Raw genomic sequence first — 26,847 nt, forward strand, 5'->3', positions numbered from 1 at the left:
GACCACCGACATTCCAGCTTACCCAGACTTCAGAAGCGTGTTCGAGGTAGTAAACGTTGATTTATCAAGTACGTATAAGGTTTCGTAAAGAAGCTATCATATTGACAAAAACAGTCAATATGGGCAGACCATTTCATATTGAGATCAAATAACACCTTTGGGTTTATGAGTATTCGAATGATGAGAATTATTATGATAGACCTGACGGGTTGCATGTGTTTTATTAGCAAAGATTTCGAGAAGTTTTTCAAAAGATATAGAATACGGGAAACTCAGTGAAGATTGACAAACAATGTTAAATACAATGTTACGTAGAATAAGAACACATTAAATAGATTAATCTTCTCCATAACCTGAGTTTAACCATGTTTAACCAGGCCTTCGTCCTGCTGCCCAACCGACAACGTCGACATACGCCAGATTCTTCATTTTGCTAAAAGCAGAGGTAGGACAGACTCTCAACCGACCCTTCTCACCAGCTACCGTACAAGACAGATTTTGAAATGGCGGCCATTCGAGCGATCGAAAGTGAATTCTCAACAGCAGACATTTTCATGCCCGTGTCAACTGCAGTCTTCCACATCAGCATCTCAACCTGTACAGATTTGTGGACTTGCTTCAAGGCATTGAGAAGATGGAAGGTGCCAAGCGGACACAGACAGACTTTGGTGCTGGTCCCCCATCCAGGAAGAAGGTCTACACAGAGTCAGAGGGAAGGCTGGTGCGTCGTAAAGAGAAGCTGGTCAGTGGGCAGAAGACACCTCTTGAATTCTTGGATATGCTGTTGGACATTTGCTGAAGCTGGGCTGAAAACAGCCATTGTACTGAACTGTGATCAGTGTGTATTGTGTATATAGCAATATTGCAATAATGTAATGAATACTTCAAAAAGTATGATTTCTGGTATGATTTGATGATTAAAAGTGCATAATAAACCAATCCTGTAAATTCCTCAAAATGTGTGTTTTCTGGTCTGTTCCACTTTAACGAAAGGTAAACAGGTTACTACTGCTTGATTTACCAACCTTGACTCACCCTGGTATAAGCTGTCTGACAAATGGGAGGTTACCATTACAGCCAACATTTAGGCACTTTGTTCCAGCAGGATTGTAGAGTGTGTACTAATTACATGTTTGGATGTTATCAGTTTTGCGTTCTGAGATACCGTGATGTAAGTATCTACTACAATTAACAATACTAAAATAACTTTCTGCTGGAATGTGTGGTACCAATCATTCGATCGGGTAATGTATGACTAGATGAATCATCTATTCACACCCGATACAAAAACACATTTTAGTAACAGTGCTATTACATGACAATTGAAAATTTTGATTAGCAGATAAATTAAAGAAAGTGACTACATATACGTAATCCCTATTACTCAAAGCTGTCAATAAACTGAAAATGATCTCTGTCGGAGACCCCAAGTAAGGTTGACATAACATAAGTTTTATTCATTACTATATTTATACAATTCAAAATACTTTAGTCTTACATTTTTTCAAAGGAAAGGTCATTTACACAAGAATAATACTGCTTCCGTGTGTGAATGCAGGAAATACTTGACATCTAAGTTATAAACTTCATAGCTTCACACAGGTGGTATATCTGAATGTGTAATGTGTATATGGACGCATATGCATAGCACGACAAACACTTGCTTTTCGCCAGTCTACAATAACTCAAAATAGTCCAACAAGTTTGTGTCGTATGTGCAATGTGCTATCCTGGGAACCGCTTGTGCACAGGCAAGTTGTTTAGTACCATATTGTTTTATTACAATCTATTTCAATTTGTTTCCACCATTTTCTCTATACCCTTTTGTGCATGATTATGTTGCTTAATCTTATTGCTCATGTCAGTATTGCCAAATATCCTTTATCTCCTTCCTAATCAAACATTGTATTTGTATTTATTGTCTGTACGGTCTTAAAATTGATTTTAATAGTCTTTAAATATTATGTCTAGTACATGTGTTCACAAACAGGACCTTTAACTAATATGAGGGATGTACGATCCAGTGGGTCGCCCAGTTCTCTTGCTTACTGCTTATTATCAAATAAGAGGACTGTTGTCGACGAGAGTTGCATGCATCACTATGTTATTTGAACGGCAGTGGCCTTGTATAATGTTACTATCCTTTGAGGATTTTCATTGCCAGTGACGGACGTGATTCAAACTCCTTCCACACTGACACCGCATCACAGTTATTTGTGTCCCGATTACATAACATTACATAACTGCTGACAGGATGGGGAAGTGGGGTGGTAGTTCACGCGATACGGACGACACTGTCTGTGTCTGCTGGGCTGAGCCTTTGATAGCGCCTCCACTAGCTAATAATATCATAGAATGAACCTCTTACAATGATACACATCAGGAACGCTGAGAAAAAACAAGATTCGTTCTTGTTGTATATTTATCTTTCATAAACTTTTTGTGTGCCTAATATATCCACAATTAACGAAAATATGTAATACATGAATCTACACAAATATATATACAGGCTAATTATTGGCCACAGCAACACCTGCATAACTGTTAGTTTACTAGTGAGAATATAGGAATTATCATAAGAAAACTGTTGTTTGTTTCTGAATTGTTCCCTATTCAAATTAAAAGTTGCATTCGTGTCTCAATATTCGTTCAAGTTTTCATCAATCGACGGAATATCATATCACCAATTTTCGAGCATCCCCGCACCCAAATATTGCCGATGTACATGGTATGTATCTTCAATGTAAAGCTCTACATTAGAAAACTCATACCCCAGTGTACTTGTTGTTGGAGCTTTCATCACCTGTACCTGTGACTCAGTTACGTATGATAGTGTACAGCTTCTCCAGCACAATGAACATGAATGAAAATCAAGTGGTCATATAAGGGAGGTGATGATAACTGAATCACAAAACAAGTCCAAAGCTTATCTCAACTTGGAATATTAATTGGGAGATTGCGAAAGTTTAGATTTTTCACTGCAGTGTAATAACAACATGTATATCTAGTATACACTATAGGTAAATACCAAACGTCAGAACAATTAAACATGGTCATTTATTATCAAAAACTAACAACATTTAAACACACATTTAACTTTAATCACCATACAGTTATTTTCATTGAGAGTTGTACACATTATACATGTACATCGTGTTGCCACACTGCCACATTTGCCACACTAAACTGATAATTCTGAACATCATGGATATACACCGGCTATTAAATAGTCCAGCAATATATCGACTCGAAACATAGACAGGTAGATGCACCTGTTTACAGGCTTCACATCGTACTCACATGGAACATCAAACCGAACTTTTGAGTGATAACATAATGCTTCAACTACCACCCAACTCATTCACGAAAGATTACTTGAATGCGCTGTTTAATATTTAGAAAAACACACAAAGATGCACGGACTTAGATGCGCTGACGACAACTGATGTACATAACTCATTATTTACAAACTAATACAAGATATTTAGCTGTCTGTCTGATTATAATACCCTGAGCAGTTCGTGTAAAACGTGTTATAGATGGTTTTTATTTAAATAAAATAGGAATTGAAGTATATGTGTCTAATACAAATGCGTTTTGACGGAGTGCATGCAATGCACTCCATATTATTATATCAACGTTAACTGTGTGGCTAATCAGGACGTCCCTCCATACATGTAGAAAGTATATGTTTTTTTACCCAAGTACATGTACATGTACCTACACAAACTGTGATATAACCAGAGTCAAAGTGGTATTTATCAAACTACAACATCATAAGTATAACCAGTACATAAATGTATACATGTAGATTTTTACAATACAAGAGACACGATGCAAGTTGATCATAACTCAAACATTCATGTGAATTAGAATCTTGTGAGTCCGCCATGTGCATTGATGACTGCCGTGCAACGTCAATATATGGAAGGAATGAGGCGGTTGATGAAGGCTATAGGCACTTGAGCCCACACTCTGAGGAACGCCTGACGCAGTTCAGCTGCAGTTGTCAGCCTTGGTCGGCCGTCATTCAGCCGTCTTTGAATCTCGTCCCACAGGTGCTCAGTGGGATTTAAATCGGGACTGAGGGCAGGCCACTGCATGGTTCTGATGCCATTCTGCTGGAGTTAGTATCTCGTTGCTCTCACAGTGTGGGCACGGGTATTATCATGCTGAAAATCGTGGTTGCGGCGACGTGCCAAATGAGGTATGGCGTGTGGTCTCAAGACTTGATCAATGTACCGAGCTGCTGTGACACCATTGCCTCTCCCCGGACTGATGTTCTGGAAGACCACAGGGCCAACCCTCTGTGCAATTCCACCCCACACCATGATGCTCGGACCACCCAACGAGTCTCTCTCGACAACACAAGCATCCGAATAACGTTCCCCGCGGCGTCCCCAGACAATGTGCATTTCAATTTGCACGGAACTCACGTGCATCGGGTTACCGTGGCCGTTGCCGTGATGCGTTTGGGCGATCGGTTTTATTGTCATCTGCTTTGTTTTTTATCATCAAATTTTCCTTTTTCTGGACGAGGTAATGATAAATTTTATAAACTTTGACAAAAATTACCAAAATATATAAATGACAACCTTTCATGCAATGTTACTTGGGGTGACGTTTCTTTTGCGGTTCAGTGTATATATCAAAAATTACATGTACCTGCAATCCATTCACAGTGTAGCATCATAGAATACATTGTATGTATGGAGACTGTTGCCATGGCCCGCCACGCGTTGACGTCGTGATAGTCCTATAAAACTCCTAATTTGTGCCATAAAGCAATAAAATAGTTTTCGCAGAAATCCACGGATTATTCGCAATTTTACTGCAGAACACGATAACAAACCTTTGCGTTGTAGTTTACCCGTGCTCGTGATTTACTCCTAAGTCGAAAACGTCTAAGACCTGCATCACATCGGACGCAATAAGAAAACATAAATGCTAGTTGAAATTGCGACTGATTGCCCCTTGATGTGATGAGGGCATCTGTTCACCTGAACAATCCAGCGATTGATGCTTGTACTGCTAAATATTTTATGTGTGATTCAAATAATATTAAGTTGCTAATAACTGCGTGCGGATGTAGCGTTATCACTTATGTTTAGTTATGTATAACCTAAAAAACAATATTGTTAAAAAAATCACCGGAAGTGAATCATTTGATATTTCCCGACCTATGTGTTGTAGAGAATTCACACTGATGTTTTCTTTTACTTTACATCTATCGGCCGTTCACAGCGAAAACGATGTTTCAGCTATACACAAACAAGATACATGGTCTGTTACATAGATGCTTAAAGGAATCAGTATATCCAGGCACGGATATTGGCCTGCAGACACCCGTATTACTGGAAATGAGAGCATAGACTTAATCTGGATGTATATGAACGTCGCACAGCTCTCTACTCGAAGGTTTAGTAATTCACAATTGCCAAAAAACATCCATGACATTAATTTATTGATGTCATTTAAGTGCTTAGGAGGCTTTGATGCAAATAACAACATATTACAACGTGTTGGCGCATATGGTTTAATGACAGGTTCATCTTGTTATCCAAACTAGCTCCGGTAACCCTACCTCTGTGCTGTTTCCTATAAACGATTTGGATATTGACTTGTGGCTACACAGAGCTTCGGACTGTCCCATACTGTTTTCCTAATAGATTCCCGATGCAAATCTGCATAGAACTATATATGCTTTAGCCAAGTGCATGCGTCATTATCTAAGGACAAATGCAACATGATTCACTTACTAAAACACTTACCTTCAAATACGATTTCATATATTTTAGATGGTACAACAATTTTGTAAAATGGCAGTGTATTTTATTGTTTGAAAATGATTGTAACTGTGTTCCAGTGTTTGTGTTGAGATTCGGTAGACGCTCATTGCAATGTGTTTGGACAGGGATCAGTCGTCAGGAAGTTATTGAATATAGAATATTCTTTGTTGTGAGGACACTTGTGTAATTTCCAATAGCTTGGTGGGTTGTATATAAGGAGACAGGAGCCTGCTTACGCATCTCTCACGCATTTCATCACATCGGAACCAGCTTTCATGTGATGATCACTCATCATCCCTGATTCCTTGCCTAGCCCATCTCGGAAGTTTGACTACTGTCGCCGCTGGGTGACTTGTTTGTTGGTTTCACTCTAAGTTCTTTTACGTACTGATTTCTGGGTTTACATTTCAATTTGGGAAACAACACGTAACAATATATTTACTTAATGTTGGAAACCGGACCGGTAAAGATATTATATCCGTTCCATCTCGATTATTCAAACCAGATAAGTACATAGAAAGTTGCATGCCTGAAAACATTTGAAAGCAAGTGGCACCTGGGTGTAAAATTGTCGTCATCGTGAAAGTCGTCATGTCATAGTGCTTTGAAACTATGTCAAAGATGATTCTTTCCTCGAGAGAGTTTCAGTTATTGTTTATTACACTACATTTTGGATTGTATGTGAAGTTTGTGACTGTTGTGTCAAAGAGCAGAAGAGTAGAATAGAACAACTCAAACTGGAAACAGCAAGAATTGTATCTGTTTACCAAGATATACTTCTGTTAACAAATAATATTTGTTAACGTCCTGAGAGCTTTTATCAGAGCCATTGCAAAACCGTACATTGTCTTTATTTTATAACAACATAACACCACCATACCTCAAAGATCTAGCACCTCACTCACAACCTTAGAACTAATAGCATAACCATGCCTTTATTTCGTACCAAGATTTCTGAATCCTCGTTTATACCATCCTCTATTAAATTGCGGTATACATGTACATTACCCATTCAACAAATGATTATTGAAACCTTATCTGGATTTAAATCCAGTTTAAGAACAGATAAATCTACAGTTCCACCAGATTTCCCATATGGTCTCAGAAAATATAACATAAGTCATACAACATTATAAGACATGATGATAGTGAATTAAAAGATTATTTATTTAGAAAACGGTTTAAACGAGGATCCACAACGTCGATGTAGCGGTTCTTAGATTTGATATAATTATTCGTTGAATATCTATTTTTTCCAAATTAGGTAGAAACGAATTGATGCCCTTATTATTGTTGATAGTAAAATATACTTGTGATGTAAATATTGACCTGATGCTAGCTGGCAATGTAACTTTATCTAATTATGTGAATGAAAACACATCCATATGTAAAATACACAAAGGTTTGAGTGAGCGATGAATTTCCTAGTTTTGACTCGTATGCACTAAAATAACACATCAACAGACTCCGTACCATTAGTCCTATCCCACAGATGTTATCTGTGAGGAAGTTCAACATTTCACATACTGTTTTCTCAGCTATTATCAGATGACATTTGCTTACATTTTAGACAAACTGTTTATCTTTGAAGATGAATATGTTACTATATCTATGTTGACCACGTTCAGTGACAGATATCATGCATCAAGGAATGGAGTTTGCCTTGTGGGATAGTGGTGTACAAAGTTGAAAATCTAATGTTTTGACAGAATTGAGATTTTCTGAGATTGTTAAACTACAAGGAAATCCTTTTAGGTTTTGAGAATCCACACGGTTATAATGCCACTTGTCTCAAATACTTTCTGTGAATATAAAGAAAGTCCTGCCTTGATTGTAATAGAGAAGTTCTGCAGACAACTCGATACTTTTAGTTCGAGAATCAATAGATTCGCGTGATGTTTCGACTTAAACCATGTTTTTGCTGATGGTTGGGGGTGAACAATCGGGTCTGATGACGCGATAATTTACGTTGCTCTCTGCCTTGTTCCTTTCAAAACATCATTGATGAATAAATAAGTTATAACTAAATTAATATATACACATGCACAAAAGTTAAGCGCCCCCCACCATATTTGTGAGCTGTTACTTTTGGCACTTAATGATAACTATTATAACGAGATGTACGATTGTTATAAGCCGTAAATGCCTCATGTGATGCAAAAGTTGTCCCAAAGCAAGTTTATCTTGTGTTCCAAAAGAATATGAGCAGAAAGGAATTTTACCAAAGACCAGAAATTGAAGGATTAGAAAACATTGAAAAACTGTTTTTGTCATGTAACTGTCATGATATTAGCAGACCATATCAGGTGTCACATAGACACCCTAGCGAGTGCAGAGTCTATTGCAAGACAGGAACGTCAGTAGCGGGTGTATGATCCACGGACATTGATCACAGCTTCAACCCTACGCCTCATACTCATTACAAGTCGTTGAATGCTTCTCTGAGGCAAACGGATCCATTCTTCATGAAGTGCGGCTTCAAGTCCTGCGAGATTTTGAAATGGGGGATCACGATGTCTGACTTTCAGGCCAAGAATGTCCGAGAGATGCTCAATCGGATTAAGATCCGGACAACAAGCAGGCCAAGGATGAGTGGCAATAGCTTCTTGACACAAATAAGCCAAAACTGCCTGAGATCTGTGTGGTCTAGCATTGTCGTCCATGTAAACAGGTCTTGTTTGAAGAGGATGGTTGTCAAAATGAGGGACTACCAGTGGACGAAAAACGGCATCTTGGTATTGTTGGCCATTCAGGTTTCCACGAATTGTCACCAGCGGAAGTTTCCAGCCGAAGGAAACACAACCCCATATTATGACAGACCCCCGCCACATGCTAAGGTCTTCTGGATGTTCCTTGGTGCAAAACGAGTGTTTGACCAATGGATCCTTCTCCAGTTGGCCAAGTTCTATCGACTACGGGCACGAAACCATATCAGACGATTCCGCATGTGCCTCTCAGTCAGTTGAGGACGTTTTACTGGTCTTCTGGCGTTATAACCAGTCGCTCTGAGGCGACGCCTTACGGTCATCGTCGAGAGTCTCTGATGGGTAATCCAATGTAGTCTTAAATCTGTTGAAGTGGCAAATGGATTTCGTCTGACTATCCTGAAAAGACGTCTATCCTCTCTGTTAGTGGTCTTTCTTGGCCTACCAGACCTATGCCTGTCATTGACATCATTGGTTTGACCATGTTTGACAATCAAACGAGTGATAACACTGTGATGACGAGCCATTTGTCTTGCAATGGCCCTGCATGACATGCCAGCATTTATCATGCCTATCTCTTGCCATCTTTCAGCGTTCGTTAACTTTCTCCTCACCATAGCTGATTTTCAACCTCTATTGGTAGGGGAATCTCACACAAGAGCAAAATGCAACCACGTGTCGGAAACTTGAATTTCACTATTTATAGGGAAGGGGAACTGCAGCAACACGTAAAGCACGCTTTCCTTGTGGTATCTGGACAAATTTGGGTTCATGAAACCACGGAGGCCTAATTCAGTCATACATCATCATATTTCGTATTTCTGATTCCCACACGTGAAATCAAGAGACTATGAATATGGTGGCGCTTAACTTTTGTGCATGTATATACTTTCTCTGACAATTCATTTAGGTTGTGTTTTTTTGCTTGTATTAATCGATGTGTAGATTAGTTTCAAAACATAACATATTATTTGCTTTCCTTTCAGGAGTGGCTATTTATCAAACCACATTTGCAGGAACCATTCACTATGGGTCGTTTTGCACGAAGACAGTCATCTGCAAAGGTACACGATTCGGTCCATTCAAAGGTAGAGTGGTGAATACAAGTGAGATCAAGACCCTTGACGACAACTCACTAATGTGGGAGGTATGTCATATCGAACAAACCCTTTTACACGATAGCATTACACTCTGAAATATACGATTTGTAAATCTATTCTGAAAACGTTAGGGTTAAACTATTAATGTTGTTTCATACACTTAAGAAACTTCATTTTAATTCGAATTGATAGTGTGCTAGAACTTGGTAACTAGAGGGCAAACAAATCGAGCAGACATAATGTAAATTTGGTTGTGTGTCATCTGTTTAAGTAGCTGCAGGTATAAACAATAACGTAAGTCTTGAGAACGATATTGATTGATTACGTGTCATCGTATCACGTCAGTGTCGGGCGTTGTTCATAATATTAACTACTGCCAATGACTCAATCATTTACGGGAGCACGGGTGGACTAGTCGTCCAAGGCGCCGCAATTAGCAATGAAGAGTTGCGTCCCTTGGACAAGCCAGCCACCTATGAAATGTCCTGGGAATCCCTGGTTTCTGTTGTTTATAGATACCCGTACCATACCCGTCCCCGTGGGTTTCACCAAAGTGGTAAACGTCTGAAACCTGCATCACTTTGGGGCTTTCCTCCCACATTAAGCTGACACGCCGTGATATAACTGTAATACTGTTCAAAGCGGCGTGAAACCCACCTCACTCACTCAGTCAAAAACAGGCATCCCTCACATAGATGGAATATCGACATGTGGTTAAATGTGAATCGATGCCAAATTAGATGTGTCAGGTTTCGCACTAAAATAGTGATATGGAATTCTTGAAATCACTGTAAACCTTATACCGACCGATTCATTCAGATATATAGTTTCCACAGCAAGATGTATGTAAGTGGCATATTGCCGACTGTGACGTTTTACCGCAATCATTACTCACTCCTGTAAAATTTATAATTTAAGCTATGCAATGTTAATTCAAACATTAGCCCCCTTAAAGTTAGGAAACAAAATTAAATGTATATGGATTTGACCTGCATCTACATACAAAATATCTTACTGATATTGAGAATTTTGATATTGATATTTTTCTGGCCCACAAGTGCTTGAAAAAGACTAAAACATACTGGCATTATGTGTCCTATAGGTGTTTCAGGAAGGAAAATTAAGCCATTTTGTGGATGGACGAGGCAATGCAGGAAACTGGATGACGTATGTGAACTGTGCACGATATGCCCAGGAGCAGAACCTTCTAGCTGTGCAGGTTGATGGAGACATCTGGTACGAAGCATGTAAAGACGTCCCCCAGGGTACGGAGCTGCTAGTGTGGTATGGGGACTGTTACCTCCAGTTTATGGGGGTTCCAGTCGCCCTCAAAGAAATGGCTGACGGTGGAGCGCAGGAAGAGGCAGATGGTGAGTGGCATAGCTTCTCCTCATCCAAGTTAAGGTCACTCCATATAATGTTTTTCTGACTTGATTGTTCATACCAAACATCATAGGAGACTAGCCACATTAGTGACATGTCATCCGTGGTTCGAAGAGTATCATGTGGAACTTGCCAGTTCGTCAATCAGTGTGAAATGAATATATTTATATACGTGAAGGCGATGAGTGTTACGAGTACGTGCCAAGAATGAATCTTACAGGTAATCTAAGAATATGTTCTCAGGAAAGAAACGAAACCAAGTTTTAAACTATTTATATTATGGATAAGAAAAGCACAACAGTTTCCATTTACTAATATACAGTGTACGTTAATATTCGGTTTGCTCCAACAAGTAGACAAAATCACCGCCGTGAAGATCCGGGTTAGAATAGGTCTTCAACAACCCATGCTTGTCTTAAGAGGCGACTAACGGGATCGGCTTGTCAGGTTCGTTGACTTGGTTGATGCTTGCTATCGTATACTAATTGCGTAGATCGATTGATACTGGATTTACAAAATCACAATTCACGTATGCCGGTTATGAGACGCCTATAACATCGCGTATATTTCATACTCAGCTGCGATACAGACATCCCTGAATTCCTCATACATTTTAAAATCGAATGACAAATGGTCTTTGTCACCAAAATAAATGATCTAAATGAAGTCAAGCGAATTAAATCAGGTGTGGAAAGAAACGCTGTGCTCGGAAAACTGTACTTGTTTAAAATGTAAGCAAAGCAAAGTTCAGATTTTACACTGACTAGCATTCTCTCCTATTTTGAGATATCCATTCGTCTACCTGTTGCATATATTGGCTCACGTGTTTGGGAATATTCATAGAAAGAATATCGTAGAACGAATTATGGAATTAAAAATATATTCATTACAATGACCTTGTAACTTCAACAGAAATCGTAAACATTTCCGTCCTGTGTGACAAGAAGACTGACGCAAAATCACGCTTAACGACGACGGTAGTTATCTGCATTTCCCGACAAATTCTTATTTTATCGATTTTATCTTACAACTCGTTGTTTCAAAGTTGTTCTAACTCGCTTTCGCTCGTTGGATACATTTTGAAACAACGCGGTGTAAGATAAATGGTATCTGGCAGACACTCGTGTAGTAATCTATAAAGCTGTATTACACATTGTGTATTGCCAAAGCGCGAGCTACGTGGGAACAAGTTTCACCTATCTCACGTTCGGCTATTTCCGTCAAGCCAATATGCCAGCGCCCTCTGTTGGCAGATTGAAGTTTCACTAACAAATATTGACATCCTTTGGCTTTTTCAATGACATTGTGTTTAGAAATGATAGATCACTGATAGGAGCTTATGCATACACGATGACCCCAGCAACCCTGTTGCTAGGCTGACCTCACATGGCATTGTTTTGCCGGTGGGTCTTGCAAAAAGATTACGTCATAGGGTATTGGGACGTGATTGTAAACTTGCTTGATAAGGGTGTACCCATTGATTATATAATGCAAAACGAGAGGAATAATTCGTAAATCGTTTGTGACTAACGCGCACCTGACGAGTCGTTATCGGCATTACCTTTCTATATATCAATAACGACATAAAAACTAAATTCCAAGACCAAGACACTTCTTCTAATAATGTGTGCATATATTTTTTTTAAAATGTTATCCAATTTGTTAAACAAATATATTCAGTTATAGTTTTAAAAGAAAATAGAACGGCTAACCAGTTTATATGAAATTACAATATTGACTATTATTCTCCAAAGAAATACGTACATGTTGCAGCTACATTTACAAAAATGTTTTATCTTCTAACACTTGTCTAAAGGAAAAAAATATCGTATACGACACTATAAACATATCAATTACTTATGTAAACAATGTTCAAACAAACAGGAGATTATCAAAGGTTCATACATTTTGTGGCCAAAATCTAGGTATGATATCATATTGAAGATTGATAAATATCCATAGTGAAATTAATTGTGTGAAAAAATGTATAAAAGATGTACAATTTCTGTTGAATTTATCACATCAAGGAAATGTATCTATTTTAAGTTCCCTTATTCTTCCTACCATTCTCTTCCAATGCATATTCTGCAAATCTTGAGCTGATTTATGCAACGAAGAGAAGAATGGGTAGCTGAGAATAGGAGAAAATGCTACACTGCGTAAAACCTGAATTTTGCTTTGTTTACGTTTCAAACAAGTGCAGCTTTCCAAGCACAGCGTTCGTTTTCACAACTTATTTATTTTACTTGATTTCATCTAGACACTTTGTATTGGTGACAATGACCATTTGTCATTTGATTCTAAAATGTTTGATGAATTCAGGGATATATGTATCGTAGCTGAGTTTGAAATATACGCGTTGTTACAGGCGTCTCAAAACCGGTATACGTGAAGCTATCCAATATGGCGGAAAGGTCATTTCGGCGTACGTGTGTTTACGCCGTTTCCAAACGATTCTAGGGTTATCGGCGACGTTTGGAATGATCATTGGTGATTTCATAAAAGACAGATACCCTAGACTAACACTTAGTCTCTGAAATCTTATATTACACAATATCCTTCTTGACTCTAAAAATACAAAACAATTTCCCTATGCTGATTTCATATGTGGAATGTGGAATAGAGCTAGCTGGAGCTGGCTAGACTTGCTTTTGTATGCGTTTCTAGATTTCTTTTTTTTTCATAAAATAAATATATTCCACGGTCATGGTGTAGGACTACAGATACCCGTGATCACTAATATGCTATTTTTGAAATTCTTCTAAACAAATGGCGACTTTTATGATGTACCTTATTTTCAGAGGTCATTTAAAAAAAATGCTTTGCAAAAAAATGGCAGTGGAGGATATTGATCACAGAATGGAATTCCCCACAGTATTCAAAACTATAAAGTGTATCTGTGTGTGAGATGTATGTTGAATTTTATTCGTCTTCAAAGTGAGGGTTGAAGAGGAGGGACATATATAGAGGATGTTATATGAGTGTTTATGTCATACTATGTTCACGACACGAGAGTCTAAATTCCGGTATTTCCCGAGCGAGTCGGTGTCGCAAACAATATATGACATGTACACGAAAATGATATCCTATTTATTACCGAAGAAGATGTCTACATACAAAGACGAATTATAGTTTTAGGACAGCAAGTCGCAACAGCAGCGAAACCACAATTTGTCAACAATTTTCAGCTATGACGTCGTTTCTGGTGTAACGTCATTCCGACCTCACGTCACAATAACATTCGAATGACTTCAGCAATGACGGAAACGATATACTGTTGTCTCGTGGCGTGATATGACCCTAGGGCACATATGATTTTTATAATTTCATACTTTAAAGTTTATACTGTTTCTATCATGCTGATTGGCTGAATGGGCAGTCACGTGATCTGATATTTCGTGTTCACACGATGTGAACAATATTTTGTGAAATTGATTGTGTGAACTTTTGCCGGAACTACTTTCCGGGGTTTCCCCGAATTCTCGATGGGTGTTTACAATCAACTCCTTTTTCAATTTTCTTTTTAATCCCCGCATTTATCAGGAATATAATTAATTTAGTATTTGTGCCTTGTCTTGTAACATTTAATCTGACTTAAAAATAAATGAATGCTTTGGTACTGGTGTTTAATGTCGTCTAGCTGCTAGATGAAACAAAATGGATTGTCCTCACGGTGATGTGGATATGGAATGGCTATCTTTCAATATTAATAACGCAAGTGAAGAAGATGAATTCTGTAAAATTACTGAGGTGAACGAAATTAATTTATAAAGCGATATTGACTTTGATGCCTTGTTTTCGGAAATGACAGGAATCTAGCCAAACTAAAAGCGGATTCACTATCGTATCGAGAATATAAATGTAAGATTTTGAGAAAATTAAAACATAAAAAGGTAAGGATAGAAACTTGAATTTTTAAAAACAACAAAAAACTTACCAACCTGTTTTACCGATCGGTCATCGGAGACAAGAAAATATCCATAGACGGAATTAATATTCCGGTTTCTGAGTTGGCCGACCTTCTCAGTACATTCTAGGCCGAGAAACGGCGGCACATGAGGAATGACGGGACACAGCAATGAAGCTGGCATCAGGTCATACAGTAGGTCCATCTCAGGTGACAATCACCAGCTAAGTAAAGTATTACAGCACACACGACAAATCCCAAACTCCAGATAAACTGGGCGGCAAAAGAAAGTATAGGTCGAGTTCCATGAACGATAAAAAAATAACAAGTAGAAGTTTTGTTGTGAATTATAATATAATCTAGGGAGGTGTAACAATTGATCAAGCCCAGTTTGAATGAAATTGTGCAATCACAGGTAATGTAAGCTCAAGGTAAACAATGGTGGGGTAAGAAATTTCATTTTCAAAAGTTGTCTGAAATGTCACCAAACAATTGTCAGACACACTACAAGTTCATTGTCGACACAGTTGCCTTCAATAGCGCGTATGAACTCCAGCTGCCTCAATGCATGCTGTGATACGCCGCCTCATGGATGACGTCTGTCTTCTGATGACGTGGACTGGAATCTGTTGCCACTCGTCTCTCAGGGCCTGCTATCTGTTGACGGGAGGCAGATGGCGTGCTCTTATCTGTCTGTGAAGATGGTCCCTCAGATGTTCGATAGGATTCATATCGGGTGAGTGGGCAGGCCAAGGCAAAACGTCAACGTTCTGCTGGTTTAGAAAGTTCCGAATCAGTCTTGCAGTATGGGGCCTGGCATTGTCGTGTTGAAACAATGTCCCCTGCTGTTGGATTTGTAAGAACGGAAGCACAACTGGCTGCAACACTTGGTCTCTGTACTGCACAGCGTTCAGGTTTACCTGTATAATCACCAAATCAGTCTTCTGATCTCCACAAATACCGCCCGAAACCATGACACCTCCCCCGCCGAATGGATGGACCTCTCGAATACACGCCGGGGGCAAACGTTCCCCTCTGCGTCGATAAACTCGTTCTCTGTCGTCATTTCGTAACAAGTTAAACCGACTTTCATCAGTAAACAGCACTCGACGCCAATTTCTCACTTACCAGCGTCGAACCTGCCTCGCCCATCGCAGTCTCAGGCGTCGATGTTGAGCAGTCAGTACCATTCTTCGGAAAGGACGATACGTACCGATTCCAGCAGCACGAAGTCGTCGTAGTACTGTACGTTGGCTAATGGGATGTCCCAACGCTGTTGCTGTCGTCGCCGTCTCCGTTACGAATCTGTTTCGCAGGTGAATGAGCCGTATCTGACCGTCTTCCAGTGGTGTTGCCACTCGGGGTCGTCCGGTTCTAGGCCTGTCCTGTGTCCTCCCTGTCTGTTTGTACCGATGAATCAGCCTGGATACTGTCAGTGGTGTACAACCAAACCTTCCGGCAATTTGGACTTGTGTTGCCCCCATTTCGGCCATACCGAATGCTCTCTCTCTCTCTCTCTGCTCCTGTGACAGTCGTGACATTTCTTTTGCGTGCTTTCATCACGTGTGGTTATACCCTGCAGACGAACGCATTTATACAGCTAACATACACGTGCAGTTTATGCCATAGGTGGGAAACCTGTTTCACCATTTTTTAGTCACCGCACGAGCGCTGTCAAAGGTGGCGCGTTCGGGTGAGGTGTTTTTGGGTACCTGTTCCTGGGCAGTCATATTCCCAATACCCACTTTCCACTAGTTATCGCTGTTTTTAGGAAAATTACAAATTGCCAACCTATACTTTCTTTTGCCGCTTAGTTTATAACACACCCTGACGTTGAAAATTGATAACTCAAAACACACAAGTTTCAAAGCACTCGGTTCAATCCCAACCAGTCCTTTCTACATCGTTCGAATTGGTTTGCGATTATCCAAACACAAACAACACATTCATAAATCGGTGATATTCCCAATTTGCTAGTGGCATGAGATGGTTCGGACGCGTCGGGGCGTTTTCCATAACTGCTCCATAAACTTCATTTTCAACAGCAGTTAGTATACATTTCAACCGCATGCTCCCGTTCGACTCGAAATGCACCTCTTTACAAAGTTATGTGACGTCATATATAAATCCGCGCTTGAAGGTTGACCTCCTCTCGGTGCATCGAGGTCATGTTTATATTTTTGTTCACTTTCCTGTAACCTCTTTTTAAGATTTGATTTATCCCAACTATTGTTTGTAAATTTGTTCGGAGAATAAAATTATGTTGACATATTTCTAGATGATGTTTTATACATTCAAAGAACTATTTCTCTTTGCGTAACTGAGTATGAGTTGGGCCGAGAGCCCGAGAGCCCGAGAGCCCGAGAGCCCGCAAATACCTACAAAATAACATTGTTGCAGTGTTCCTCGGCGAAACCAGAGGACTTCAAATTTAAGCAAACATTGTTACGATATTATTCGGCGAGACCAGTAAACTACAAAGTATGAAATTATTAGAATTGAACGTAAATTGTATACCATATAGAGAAATCTACTGAGTATTAATAATTTGAACATGACAAAGCTTTCAAAATACGTAATCATGGAGTAAGGTTTTGTTGCTCAAACCTTAAGATTATATTCTATAATTCGTATCTAGCATTCTTCAATGAACACATTTCATATGCCATGTGTAAAATGTCAAGAAAACTTTATTGGTCATGTTCTCATTAAATGACTTGTAAACTGTTCAATTAAAAAAGCATGATTTGTATGGTTTAACGAATGACAGTAAAACAGTGAGTAAGTATGGTTTTACGCTGCTTTTAGCAATATTCCAGCAATATCAAGGCGGGGGACACCAGAAATGGGCTTCACACATTGTACCAATGTCGGGAATCGAACCCGGGTCTTCGGCGTTACGAGCGAACGCTTCAGCCACTAGGTTACCTGACCGCCCCCGCGGTAAAAACAACATTTGTCAATTATTGATTATACATTTGAACACTTTCTGCAATACTTGCCATGTGTTAATGTCGTGGCAAATGTCAAGTTCATTCACACATTGAACAGATTGTGAACAGTATGATATAAACAATTTACAGTAAGCTAATTATGGACACTTTACATTTTTAACTCCGCCTATGCTTGCAGTTTGAACTTTTGAGGCAGGACAAAGCTGATATTAAACATCAATGGTATTAGACATTTATCATCCAAAACTGGCATCCACATGAGATATGGCTTGGGTCTTACTTTATTTCTGTAATTAATGAGAACACATTTCTATTTCATTGCTGACATGTGAATCACCTATGGTTAGTAGATAGACGCTACCAATATTGGTATAATGCATTGCTGGTATCGCTCATATGTGGGTCAACATTTTCAGCTACTGCCAAAACATAATAAAAAGGAGTTGTGGTTGATTTATAGCCAATGTGGGAAACATACCTGTTTGGTTTCTCTACATTATCGACTTATCAAACAATAGTCCGTCTGTTGTGCAATTGTTCACATTGCCACATTAGACGCACATAACACGATGCGTCGAAAAGGTTCAACGATAAAAAACCCATATATCCCAAGTGTACTCGAGGTCACCGGGTTATCTATAATCACCTTTTTAAACTGCGAGGACACTACTAGCCAACATGGATCTCTTCCCGTGTATGTGCTTGTAGACCTCTGCGGCTTGGAACATTTCCCCGAATTATTACACTTGAATTTGGCCGAAATATGTCCGAATTGTTACCTTGCTTCGTTTTGTCGCTGGAACCATGGGATTTTCATGTATTTATGTGAATGGAATGTGTTGTCCAAAAACAGACGTAAAATAATCAGGCTAGGCGTGCATTTCACTTTACACAATTTAAGTCCAAAGCGTTAGAATTTTACAATCGGACATTATAGGAAAAAGTACATGAATTTGCTTCCTTTTTTTCTTTTTTTTTCGCATGTAATGCAAACATCTACCGTTTTTGCTAGTTTTCTTCAAGGTTGCATGAAAAAGGCATTAAATTGTTATATCTGTTTGCATTCGTGTACATTTGCAATTCGAGTAATGGCTCTACCGGACTCAAATACACATGTAACTGTCGTTTCGTCCTCAGCTGACATGTTAGCATACGCTACATTTACTCCATTTTATATATGTTGCCTGAATAATAAACTGAACATGTGTTACTGCACAGCCAGTGAGGGGTACCAATGCGAGCGGTGTGGCAAGGTGTTTGCGTACAAGTACTACCGAGACAAACACTTGAAGTACACACGATGTGTCGACCAGGGAGACAGGAAATACCCGTGTCACCTATGTAGCAGGTGAGATACTTCGAACACCAATTGTATGTCAGACTCCTTAACGTTTGATCAGCTTGACTTATTAAAAGAAAACTACAATTTGCATTCTTAGCGAGAAGTTTATTTATATGTCGATCAAAATATGGTATGACCGGTCTTATTTAATGTTTCCAGGTCTTTTGAAAAGCGCGACAGACTCCGCATCCACATCCTCCACGTTCACGAAAAACACAGGCCTCACAAGTGCATCGTTTGCGGCAAGAGTTTTAGTCAGTCGTCCAGTCTCAACAAACACATGCGGGTAAGGTTTTTGTTTGTTGTTTAACGCCGCACTCAGCAATATTTCAGCTGTATGACGGCGGTCTGTAAATAATCGAGTCTGGACCAGACAATCCAGTGATTAATATCATGAGCATCGACCCACGCAATTGGGATCGATGACATGCATTAACCAAGTCAGCGATCCTGACCACCCGATCCTGTTAGTCGCCTTTTACGACAAGCAAAGTCACCTTTTACGGCAAACATGGGTTGCTGAAGACCTATTCTACCCCGGAATCTTCACGTGTCGCGGGTAAGTAATTTACGATTACTACTACAGGTAAAAAGTACGTTTCGTGTCGCGTATGTCTCACTTAATAACACATATAACTATTCAAAATTTGGTATCTATAGCTGCCTAAATGTGGTACTGAAAACGACGAGACATGGCCTCTTAGGTTGACTGTACATGTATTATTATATTGCACACAGATGATGAATTTTCGCGTGCACTAAGTTATTAGGCTGACTGACGGTTCAACGACACACCTGCCAGATTAATAACATGATTTGTCACACTGTCTTGACAGACAGCGATAGTCCTTGCACGAATCGTTTATAAGATATTACAGGAGCTTCAATTTAATGTCACGTTTGTGCCTCCCGTGACGTTGCCGGGTTATCATTGATTTCTGGTAACCTGTGCGAGTCGGCTGACATAGATAGGGTGGTCAGGCTATGTTTTTGCGATTCATCGCATCACCAAACCTATATCGATTTACACGGAGGTTTAACATGACTGTTATTACCACTCAGGGAATTTGAGATCGGCGGATCCGTAGGCCATTATTACAACAATGGTTGTTATGTGTTTCTTATATTAAAAAAAATTACAAGTGCAAATATTTGCACATTATCGTATAAGTATTCCATAATGTAATCCTTTGGTAGAATATTCGGAACCTACATCTACTTGAAAATTTAGTAAGCTTACAATAATAAACATTTATTATATATATTTGTTTCACCAAGAAAACTTGATTAAAATGGACATTTTTTTATGTGCATTTTATGCAAATGTAAGATAGGTTTTAGATCAATTTATCCTATCTATCTTTTTCATTATGGTTCATTCACTGACTTTTATTTTTATCATATTTAATATTCCAACCGAATGCCATAAAATATATGGACTCAATCAATGTCTATTTTAGGAGAAATTTCATCTAGATATCACATTCAGGTATAATAATACACGTTGACTGGTACACGTATCCTCAACGATGGGGAAGGGGTATTATTCTTTTGAAATATTGAACTGAATCAAATGAAAAAGTGTTGATGTCGCTGGTCATTCTGTCATCTCTCCTAATCACTACCAAGAGCTCCCTCCACAACCACCCGGTGTCATTACACTACCAGCACCATCCAATGTTAACTCATCTGATAAACTACGTCCTACTCGTTTAGAGCCTAGTCCGCTCGGGCAAGATTCCCCCAATACAGTGCGTGAGTGTCGAAGCGTCTCCAAGCTCTCGAGTTCGATTGGGCTGAGAACGTTCGATGGAAAGAACAAAAGGCCCAACCTGGCCGTTCCCTGGTCGAGAGGCATCCACCACACAGTTTGCAGTTTGACATCGACCCATCAGCACAACTCTGGTGCTCAGAACTGCTCTCAAATAAAACATTTTATGGAGAACGGACATTTCAGAATAACTCTATTTCTGCTGTGATAGAGACTTCGATTTTAAAGAGCTTTTAAGTGTTTAGGCTGTCCTGTAAAAGCCCATCTGCCTGTTGTTGGCGAATGATTGTTGAGCTTTGATAAAGAAGACAATGTTACACCATTGTCCTCTGGAAAATCAGGGGAGTGCAAATTCCCCTCAAAAGAATCGAGAGTGACGGCAGACCTAATACATGTCAGCAATCCAAATGAACCGACATGGTATTGATCAGTTTCTGCATAGTCGTATTTGCATCGACTGACAGTAACTTAGGGTCGCCCTACCTCTGGTGTCATATTGTACAGTGACATATTGTATCTGTGTTATCACATTCCATTAAATGGTTTGTAGAATAAACCCTGCACAATTTTTGCTTTCTCTTGAATCTTGGAAGAGGACGGGAAAATAGTTCTTCAGGGTACATGAAGAAAGCTGTCTTTATTTATAACTGGACGTTATACACTATTCGTAATGTTCGGAATCTGAGTTACATTATTGTTAACACATAAATAGACGTCATGTATTTCAAGTATATTCCTAATAGAACAATGCAACTGCTGTACACGTAGATGTAAACACCACACACCTATTCGTAAATACTCAACTATTATATTTCTTGTATGTGTGCGTGTGTGTGTGTGTGTGTGTGTGTGTGTGTGTTAATCTACCAGTCGTAAAAGGCTTTTAAAGATTTGATGTCTTGCGTTTTTTAGTTGATCGCCAAAAATACTCTTTCCACTTTTTGTTCACCTCTGCGTATCTATCGTATCGTATTTATACTTATACCCAACATAGACAGTATTAGTATGGTATGAACACGGGACATTAAGGGTCCATATCAAAACTTATTGGATTGATGACATAATCATTGACGTGGATGCTGCTTAAAATATGTGAAACTATCTTCCCATTGGTGTCAATTTGATTTATTTGAATTACTGGATGTGTAGTTATTTACAAAATATATCCCTGATACGCGGATGCATACAGTTTGCACATCGGTTTTACGATTCATACCTCAATGAACCGAAAAAAATACACAGTCAATCCTTAAATAATTAAATATATATATATGCTTCGTATTCTGTTACTGTAAACTGAATTCATGGAATTTCGTAGGTTATTTTTATCGTTGATTTAGAGTGACACTTAGGAGCTTGAGTATCAGTGAAAACAGGATTGGATATCAACTTGTTTCAGAGGAACAGTCAGAGGAAGGGGATCACTATATAGACAACAAAATGTCTATATAAATCATCTTCATATTTACAAAACAGGATAAAATATACTAAATTTGCAAAAGAAATATTTCAGGGGATATGCAAGTATAATTTGTAAATTAAATAAACCGTACCCTCCCAAACCATTGAATATTATGTAGGGTTTCAATCGATTTTATTTTCATCATAGATGAAGTGAAAAATTGTATTCTATTCCCGTAAATTCATTAATGTCACACATGTCCATTTGGTAGAAATTATATCCTTTATGAAAACGGCGCCCTTCTTTCAGAAGAGCAAGCCAGTTCCCTTGAACAGACTATGCCGATTAGTGTGTCGAGTGGTGCCCCAAACTGTAGTACTTCCAGTTTGATAGCTAAATCCCCGTATATATTGTCCTAAATGGCATAACAGTAGTAAATATTACAAAACATGTACTACTTGCTTAATAAATTTAATGTTTTGCTGTTATGTCTGTATTTTTAACTTCTGGGAAGATTTACCATAGTGTATTAATGTAAAGTCCGGGTGATCGTGATGCAACTATGACAGTTGGTTGGTTATATAATTCACGTATAACGGAGTGCCAGTGTTGTATTAATGTCTGCACAATGTCTTACTTGCCAAATGTTTTGTCAGTTCTTCTCATACGCTATTTCTGAAGATTTTCGACGACCTGTGATGAAGGTCAGGGTCAAACACACATTAAAACGGAATACTTGCTTTAACTTCTTTATAATGCAAAACTATTTTCGTTGGTTAATAGCAAATAATCTTTCTTCTGTGCCAATTGAAATATTTGAAACAGTATAAGACTGTATTTACAGTATGCTACAGTAACTTTAAAGCAACTTTAAGAAACAATAAGAAACTTTCGGGCAGCAGATATTGTTAGTTTACTTGTGGTAGTGATGGCAGATGAGGCGCTCATAAAATATAGAGACAAACAACGTCCTTCGAAAAATTCGTGATGTGACAGTTTCAGGAAAGTTGGCTGTCCCTATATTATACTCAACAACAAAAGTTCCTGTGACTCCAATATTTTAGTGTATTTTTCAAACAAGTAAAGTTTGGTTTTCAGTTTGATAGTGGTAAAGGGAAATCTCAATGGACAGCGCTACCGCGACGAGATCATCGCCTCTGTTGTTCTACCGTTTTTGCGTCGTCATGGCCCAGGCATTACCTTTCAATATGACAACGCCCGGCTTCATATTGCTCGACTTGTTCAGGAGTCTCTTCAACAAAACAACGTGAATGTCATCCCCTGGCCGGCTCGCTCCCCTGATCTCTCACCAATCGAGCACATGTGGGATGAGATGGATCGGCGCCTTTGACGTCAACCACAGACACTCCAGGAACTTCGAAACATGTTCCAGCAGATATGGACAGATATCCCACAGGACTTTGTGCGATGCCTGTTCCATTCCATGAGACGAAGATGTGTTGCTTGCATCGCAGCCAGAGGTGGACACTCACGCTATTAATTTGTAAATTGACATTTTGGCATGTTCATGTTTTTTTAATGAAATCATTCATTTTCTGAAGTCAGTATGGCAAATTGAACCATTTGAACACTTACCGGAGTCTTTTATCTGTTGCAAACCGAAATTGTTTCAGTTTTGGTAAAAAAACATAACTTTGCATTAAATCTTATTCAATGTCACAGGAACTTTTGTTGTTCAGTATATAATAGCCACGAACGAGGGCGATTCGTGCCCTTTTAAGACCTGGCTAGTGTCTACTTGCCGAGTGCGTACCTATCTGAAAATACCCGTGAAGGTCCGGGGAGGAATAGATCTTCAGCTGTAAAAGGCGACCATGCTTGTCGTAAGAACCGACCAACGTGATTTGGCGGGTAGGCACACTGACTTGGTTGATGCATGCCACCCTATCCCAATTGCGTAGATCGATGTTCATGATGTCAATCACTGGATTGTCTGGTCCAGGCTCGACCATTTACAGACCGCCGTCATATGACTGTAATATTCTGAGTGTGGCGTTACACAACAAACAATCAAACCTATCTGAAAAACACGGACTTACTGGCAGCTGCCATCACTGTCACCAGTTTCAAGAAAGGAGCAGGTGCCATATTCAAACATTCGACAGTGACGTTCTTGAATACACTTGTAACATTTATTATAGGGCCTGTTACTCAGTGCTGCTGCCACTTATAAGACCAATTTATTGCCTTTTGTGATTGTAAACCTACATCTGTGTTTCAATCATTTTTGTATATTATTCATTGATCTTGTGTAGTTATTGACTGGTTTCACAATTTAGATTTGTACGAACCGATTTCAGGGTTTACCTTCGTTTTCAAGAAATCACCTACCAACACTGTAAAGGTCCCGTAATGAAGGTCAAGGTCAACAGACCGGAAGTGTTTATAACTTTCTTAGTAGCGTAGGGTTCTGTTTCAAAGTACTACTTCATTGGGTTTATGTTTCAAAAACCGTAAGTGATGTTAAAACCGGAAGTGTGTGTTGTGTTTTTTATTAAGGTGGATTGTGGCGTTGACCTTGTAGTTGTAGTGAATCTGTTTTCATAAACTCAGAACTGATGTCATCAAATCAGAAGTGCGTTGGGCAGATAGCTAGGGACATGGGACCTTCAGTTTCAGTGTTGTTCTGTATTTGGCATATATTTCCTCAAACCAGAAGTGACGTCATTAAAAGGAAGTTCTTATTATGTGTGACTGGCGCAGCTGGAGGGAAGTTGTATCGTATTAGAAAGCAGTAGGATTCAAGGCTGACAACAGACATTGTTAAGGTCAGCTATCATCTAATTTGGAAAAGCCACGGTTGTTCATGATACGGGTGGCCAGGTTTTGAGATTCAGAAAAACGTTGCGGTAGGGATGCTTTCAGGTGTATTTTGACCATGCTTCCAATTCTTGTTTACAAGGGAGATAATATAGCAATGTAAGCCATCAAATACGGTAGAATATTTGATAGAAATGTGTGTATCATTCATGCAGCAACCGATTTAAGAAAGTAAGCCTTTCGGCGACTTCTAACAATATTTTGGAACATCTATACATTTTACATTAATGCCGTATTGTGCTTCTCTATCGGTTGAGATAAGATTGCTGATAAAATTGAGAAAAGAACGAAGCAGAGAGAACTCGGCCCTTCTCTTCATCTAGTTTACTACCGATGCATCTATCCCGATAGACATTACTTTCTGTTTAATAATGGTGAAGTTATTTCCAAACAACACCTCATATATCTAATTAGGGTAGTTCGTAAAATACGCCATCATGCCATATTCTGTTAAAATGTTGTTTCTTTGTCTATGAAAGCAGCATAGAGTCCGTTTGAATATTCTGACATGATGGGGGCCCAGTCGCTGTGCAGAGTTGCGTCCCTTGGCCACGCCAGCAATATATGATCGTGGGTTAGAATCTTTGTTCGCTCCGGTCATGTTTCTAGGCTTGTCAGCACCATGCCCGTGCTCTTGGTAAACGTCTGGGATCTGCATCACTTCGGGCTTTCCTCCTACATTTACATTGAAACCAACTCACTCGCTCACGCTTTGATCTTAGCAACATGCTTACGTTAGTTTTTTACAGCTCTTGCAGAGAGCACAATGTACCTCTACTCTGCTCATTTTGTAACTACAAAAACGATTTGTGGGGCATGTGTGTGTTTGAAAGATCACACAGTTAAACAGAATTCATCAAACTTTGACCTGAATGACTGCACGACACGTCTTGGCCATGGACTCAAGAGTTAACGGATGACACTTTGTGGAATGTCAGCTCATTCCTCCTGAAGAGCGAAACTGATGCAGATTCTGTGGCCAGGGTTGACGTTAACGTGCGTCTGTCTAGATCATGCCACACATGATCAATTGGCTTGAGAACTAGAGACATCGACTGCAGTACGTTTATGTCCTGAGTTGTCGGGAAATAAGTACAGACGGATGTTGTTTCTTGCATTAAAATGGCGCCTGGTGCTTTCTGAGTCAACGTGAGGACGTAAGATCTCATCAAAATAATACACACTTGCCGTAGATGCGAACAACATTTGGTCTTCGTTCATAATAAGAGATTGCTCCCAACATTCTGACACTTCCTCCACCGAATCTGTGGATTTCATGTACACCGCAGCCACTGAAGTAGATTACGTTAAGGTAATATAACACCAGCGTATGGCGTTCTTGTTCCATTCCATGACAGTCTGTGCAGATATCGGATCAGACGTAAACCCGGAATGAGTGTTGCAGTTGTAAGTATCCTGTTTCGTTAGTGAAGACTCAGGATGTAGCGATCAAGGGTTGTTGTGATGATGTGCGGTAAATTGTGTTCTGGGCAGCCTTGGCAGAACTTCTCCCATTTTCATTGAGCCTTGACATGATGATTTTCAAAATTCACCCCATTATCTAAATAAATTTGTAAAAAACGACTGTTTATCAAAAACAATAAAACCATTTTGTGAAACTTTATAAGTCAAATAGACCATGTGAATTTTATT

General features: G+C 39.2%; 1 protein-coding gene across 1 annotated transcript in view; it reads left to right on the forward strand.

Moving 5' to 3' along the window:
* Window positions 1-26,847, forward strand: part of LOC139445313 (PR domain zinc finger protein 14-like) — an 89,309-nt gene that overhangs the window by 26,694 nt on the left and 35,768 nt on the right. The window contains exons 4-7 of the mRNA XM_071226436.1: window positions 9,481-9,641; window positions 10,697-10,964; window positions 19,057-19,186; window positions 19,340-19,466. Of these exons, the coding sequence (XP_071082537.1) occupies window positions 9,481-9,641; window positions 10,697-10,964; window positions 19,057-19,186; window positions 19,340-19,466 (686 nt within the window). The remainder of the gene's footprint in view (window positions 1-9,480; window positions 9,642-10,696; window positions 10,965-19,056; window positions 19,187-19,339; window positions 19,467-26,847) is intronic.

This window comes from Haliotis cracherodii, unplaced genomic scaffold (assembly GCF_022045235.1).
Source record: "Haliotis cracherodii isolate W230 unplaced genomic scaffold, xgHalCrac1.p SCAF_6, whole genome shotgun sequence".
Lineage (NCBI taxonomy): Eukaryota > Metazoa > Mollusca > Gastropoda > Lepetellida > Haliotidae > Haliotis > Haliotis cracherodii.